General features: G+C 58.5%; 1 protein-coding gene across 1 annotated transcript; it reads right to left on the bottom strand.

The window, feature by feature from the left end:
- Positions 1 to 719: 719 nt before the first annotated feature.
- PIGT (phosphatidylinositol glycan anchor biosynthesis, class T) lies at positions 720 to 5104 on the bottom strand (the record flags this gene model as incomplete). The annotated part of the gene is made up of 10 exons (XM_008935293.1): positions 720 to 1060; positions 1156 to 1239; positions 2255 to 2420; positions 2940 to 3140; positions 3228 to 3393; positions 3672 to 3769; positions 3857 to 3944; positions 4193 to 4279; positions 4425 to 4525; positions 4977 to 5104. Coding segments are annotated over 10 exons (1372 nt in total), but the record flags the coding sequence as incomplete, so codon positions are not given.
- Positions 5105 to 5693: the final 589 nt, after the last annotated feature.

Below are 5693 nucleotides of genomic sequence, written 5' to 3'. Positions count from 1 at the left end.
GTTTGAGCCCTGCATTCCCAGCCCAGCTCTCTGGGAGGACTGGGGCTGCTGCCCACCAGCACAGCCTGGCTGGCCCCAGCTCAGCATTTGGGGTGTGCTGAGCTCAGAGGCTCCCCAAAGCTCAGGGACACTGTGGGTGCAGGGGAGCTGCCAGGGCAGACAACCAGAAACTATCCCAAGGAGCCAGAGCAGGACCTTGTGCTGCAGCAGAGGGGTGAGCAGGTTGATGGGGGCTCAAAATGCTGCAAAGAGAAACTGGCAGCCAGAGCAGCTTTTTCCTGAGGAAGAAAATAAACCCTTGGCATGGCTGAGAGGACAGATGCACACCATGGCCAACAACTAATTTGCAAACTGGCTCAAATATGGTGAAGTGTGGCGGGAGGGAGCTGTGGAAGGTGAGATGGTAGAGCAGAGCAGGTGACCCCACCTCTTCACTGCAGATCACAGCCTTCCCCCTCCCACATCTGTGTCTCCTCCCAGCTGGCTCAGAGGAGACTTAGCAGCTCGCCAAGTCTTAGAGGGTCAGAGGAAAAACCAACCTGGAGAAGCACAGATGTACAAACCAGCTCAAGTTTACTTCCAGCATCTCCCCCAACACATAAATTACCCCTCAGAGGCCCCACACCATTCCCAGTCCCAGAGCAGTGCAGCAGTCGACGGCCTTAGAGCCGTTCCCCATCTCAGTGGTGGAAGTGACCTCACTTTGTTAGACCCCCAAAGAGAGATCCAGGCAGCAACACGGAGCAGGCTGCTCCCAGCAAAGACAGGAGGCAGGAGGTGCCCCCAGGGAGCCCCGTGACCTTCCCCTCAGAGCGGGGGCACCCCCCTGAACCTGCGGATGACGTTGGCCAGCCGCTTGGCCAGCCCTCCCCGGCCGGGCTCCTCCACGTGGAAGGTTCTGGTGAGCAGGTTGTAGAAGGAGCCGTAGCACACGGCCACCACCGTGCAGGTCAGGCAGATGACGTTGTAGGGCATGCTGAAATCCGGCGTCGGCAGGTTCACCAGCAGCGGCTCCGTGTACAGGCGCACGAAGTAGCTGGAGCTGTCGGAGGAAGGAAACCTGGGGAGCAGAGGCAGGAAAGGGGGGGTCAGCCTGCCCAGGGGGGCACCCCTCGGTGCCCTCCCCTCCGTGGCCCCGCTGCCCGGCACGCTCACAGCGAGGTGAAGAGGGGGCTCTGCTCCACGTCCACGTCCTTCACCGCCACGACGCTGGGCACCAGGGCGCTGAGCACGGAGGAGCTGGGGAGACAAGGGACGTTTAGGGTCAGTCCTGCTGGCAAAGGGATGGCAGGAGTGTTCCCCATCACCGAATCCCAGCACAGGGGGGTTGGAAGGGACCTCTGGAATCTCATCCCACCCGCCCTGCTCCAGCAGAGTCACCCAGAGCAGGGTGCCCGGGATCGCGTCCAGGCGGGTTTTGAGTCTCTGCAGAGAAGACTCCACAGCCTGGTCCAGGGCTCTGGCTCCCTCCAAGTCCAGAAGTTTGTCTTCATGTTCAGATGGAACCTCCTGTGTTCCTGTTTGTGCCCATTGCCCCTTGTCCTATCACTGGGCACCACTGAAAAGAGTCTGGCCCCATCTTCTCGACCCCCCACCAGATATTTCTAAACACTGATCAGAGCCCCTCTCAGTATTCTCTAGGCTATACAGCCCCAGGGCTCTCAGCCTTTCCTCATCCTCTGATGCTCCAGTCCCCTCAGCACCTCTGCAGCCTCCATTGGACTCTCTCTAGTAGTCCCTTGACCTGGGGAGCCCAGAATTTGACACAATACTCCAGAACTGGCCTCACTAGGGCAGAGTAGAGGGACAGGAGAACCTTCCTTGACCTGCTGGCCACTCTCTTCTTCACACACCCCAGGAGACCACTGGCTTTCTTGGCCATGAGGGCCTGCTGCTGGCTCATGGTGAACCTGTTGTCCCCAAGCACTCCCAGCTCTTTCTCTGCAGAGCTGCTTCCCAGCAGGTCACCCCTGATCTGTACTGGTGCAGGGTGTTATTCCTCCCCGGGGCAGGCCTCTATACTGGCCCTTGTTAAACTTCAAGAGGTTCCCCAGACCTGGATGGATGGCAGGGCAGCTCTGGTATGTCAGCCACTGCTCCCAGTTTGGTATCATCAGGAAAACTGCTGAGAGTCCACCCTGGCCCCTCATCCAGCTCACTGATGGATGTGTTCAAGATATGTTGCCCCAGAGACCTGGGCAGCAAGTCCTACATGAGGCCCAGAAGGGGACAAGGAGCTGAGGAATGTGGTTACCTGACGTAGAAGCCGTGATTTGGGTCAGGTGGGTACTCTGTCCACTTCAGTAAGGCCCTCTCAAACTGGATTGTGATCTTGGTGACAGAGTTGGCTGGCAGCTGGATCAGCATTTCCAAGAGGTGAGGCCGTCTCCGGTCCTGGGCTGGCTGGTAGTGGATATAACCTAACCCCAAAGAAACGTGTCAGTGGCACCAGGGGGACCTTGTCCAAGCCCATATTGCCTGGACCTCTCCCGTGGGGTGGGTGCTTCTACTTCCACTGCCCTGGGAGAGGCTTTCTGGGCACATGGGAGATGCACAGGCAGCAAAAAGCACATGTCAAAGGTAAGTCTGGCTGGTCGTTAGAGCTGATGACCCAAGAAAGTCAGGTGTTCATAAAGAAAGGTAGAAATGCAAAATAAGACCCAGTCATCAGTTTTAAACCCAGCCTCCTTTACTATAATAATCAATTTGCTTCAGTTAAGACCCTCGTTGAAACACCACCCACACGCCTCTTATAAAACAGACTCAATAGTGGTGAGCACTGAGCTGAAGGCTAGAAAAATATCTTAGGATGTTTTGTTTCCCACTCCAGCTTCTCAGGGAGCACTGTGGCCCGCGGGAGGGACTAAACCATCTCTGGAATGAGCTGCTAGTGCCGAGGGAACCGGGCGGCAGGGGCTCCCCGGGAGGGTTTTACATACTTGGCTTGTTTTCCTTCCCCTTGGTGAGGATAGTGAGAGTGTGCACGTAGAGTCGCAGGTACCAGGGGACGGTCTCCAGCAGGAGCACGGGGAAGGCCCGGTAGGGGTGGGTGTTGTGGATGAGGGTGCTGATCTCCCCAGCCTGCAGCCCGTAGCCGCTGACGTAGCGCTGGGCGTGCAGGACGGGCGTCGGCAGCTCCGCTGCGGGGGAGAGCAGGGCAGGGGAACCACTGCCAGGCCTGCAGCCCCGGCCAGGGGAGGGGGTGGAAGGGAGTTCTGGGCACTCACAGCTGTCTTGGGGCCGCTTCCACTTCAGCTGCACGTTGAGGCTGCGAGATGTGTTGAAGAGAGAGGGGCTCAGCAGGTCGTAGACGGCGTAGGTTCTCTTCTCCCCCTGGACAACAGCCTCGTGTAGAGATGCTGGAGCAGGGCTCACTTCCAGCAACTCCTTTTCCTGAGAAAGCAAATGGACTGTGAAGGGAAAAGTGCTCCTGGGAGTAACTGGCAGTGCTGGGTAAGGAGCCTTCCCACCCAATGGCCAGCCTAGTGTTTTTACTGACAGCACCACGCTCATCCCTGCAGCCCTGCTTAGAGGAGGGCAACCAGCCACCTCCCTTCGCTAGCCCCAGAGGGCTCCTGGGGGGCCTGGCCATGCAGGGGGTGGAGGGGAGGACATTTCGGAGCCCTTCAGAGCAGGGGGAGCAGGGGTGTGCTCTGCTCTGTGAGCATTACCTTGTTCCTGGGGGAGATGTCAACGTAGACTCTGCTCTGTGACGCCAGGGGACACGCGTCGGTGAGCGTGCGGGAGAACATCCTGAAGAGGGACCAGTCTGTGGGGAGCAAAGCCAGCGGGGACGGGGTGAAGAGCTGCAGGCCAGGGGCTCTCCAGGACCACGGCACGCTGCCACCACGCTCACCTTTCTGTCCTTGCCCACTGGAAAAGCTGTCAAAGACCACCGTGAGGGTCTGTCTGAGCTCCCACGACACAGCCAGGCAGGAGGCATCCTGGAGGAGAGAGACAGGTGAGCTCACACCCCTCTGGAGCAGCAGGACACCAGGACAGGGCTGGAACTCCAGCAGCACTCCAAGAATCCCAAAGGGACACAGCGACCAGAGAAGAGGGACAACAGCTGTGTCAGACACAGTGACCCCACCCCAGGGAAGCTGGGCAAGCCTGGCACCTTGCAGTGCCACAGGAAGGCCCTGAAGTTTCCCATGGGGGTGTTACAGGGGGTGCTGAGCCCAATGCCTACCCTGCAGACGGGGCGGATGTGCACTGCCTGGGAGTGGTAGCTGCTGTGGAACAGGCGCTCGGCCTTCAGCAGCACAGCCAGCCCAGCCTGCAGGAGAGAAGGAGAAACAGGCCCAGGTCTGTTCTCTGGCCCCACTGAGAGAAAGGCCCTGCTGGGACTTCACAGAGACTCCCCAGCACATGCTCCAGGGCTGCTGCCAGGAGCCCAGGGAGGCAGCAGGACTGGCTGTTACCTTCGAGCCACATGGCAGCAGCTTCTTCCAAGGTGTGAGGTTCTCTGTGCAGACAACCTCCCGGGGCAGGACAGCGTATCTCAGGAGGTGGTGGTCTGTCCCTGGGCAGGGAGGTGGAGGCTCAGCAGGCTGGCACTGCTACAGGCAGAAAGCCAGAAGCAGACCTGTTCCACCCACAGTGTACCCCACAGCCCAGCACCCGCTCAGTGTGCCCAAAACAGCACGAGCTCAAGCAGCAATGGATCTCACTCTGTTCAGTACCCTTTGGAAAGAACAGGTAACAGGATATTCTAGCAGATTTTTTCAAGAGTGCCTTCCATCCAGCAGTCCTTACTGCTTCAGAAAATATTTTTCAGAGACACAGAGGGCCTGAGAGCATCTGCCACTGCTCGTGGGTTTCCTCTGCTCAAATCCCAGCCTCACTCATCACTGCAGACACAGAGTCACTGCGAGACCTGCCCCCAGACTGCCCGCAGTGGCACGGGGCAGAACTCAAGCCAGAGGCAGGAGTGTGAGGGCAGAGCTGGGCAGCTGAGTGCCAGCTGAGCTCACCGTTGGTTAAACCCAGGGGCTTGAAGGATGCCGTGGGAGTCACTGTGTTGGTGGAGTCAATGAAGTTGAGAGAAGCACAGAATATTCCCGAGAGGATGTTGCTCAGTTCTTTCCAGGCTTTGTCAACGCTGTGTGAGAACAGGCACCAGAGATTACTCAGCAGCATGAATCCTCAGAACAAGTCTGAAGTGAGCAATGTTCAGTGAATACAGGGGGGTGACCATGCTGGCCTTCAGAAGCTGCAAGGAGCACGCAGGCAGAGGCTGCTGGTCACAGGCTCTCCAGCTCTCTTGGCATTTTATTCCAACACGTGAGATCTGGGGGATGTTCACCACAGGGCTGGCAGGGCTTCACACAGCCAGGGCCCCAGCAGGGGAGGGGGCTGGGGGAGCAGAGGACATGCAGGAGGGGATGGGGGAGAGGCTGTGACACCAGAAGTGACACCTTGGTGCAGCTCATAAGGCTGACCAGAGCTGGAATGGGACACGTGGGGAGGAGAGCGCTCGGTGAGTCCTCACAGAGCTGCTGTGGCTCGAATGGGGGCTGCACACTGAGGGAGGTGGTGACAGGTATTGGATGGGAGTTGAAGGAAAGGAGTCAAGCTGAGAGGTCAGGATCCAACCCCTGCACCAAGGGTTTGTCCTCACAGAGCCCATAAGGGAATCGTTCCCTTATCCAACAAGGGGTTGCCCTCTGTGCCACATCCCACCCTGTGGG

The sequence above is a fragment of the Merops nubicus genome, unplaced genomic scaffold (assembly GCF_000691845.1).
Source record: "Merops nubicus isolate BGI_N331 unplaced genomic scaffold, ASM69184v1 scaffold12252, whole genome shotgun sequence".
Classification (NCBI taxonomy): domain Eukaryota; kingdom Metazoa; phylum Chordata; class Aves; order Coraciiformes; family Meropidae; genus Merops; species Merops nubicus.
The sequence above is the reverse complement of the archived record's forward strand: the minus strand, read 5'-3'. Positions and strand labels throughout refer to the sequence as shown.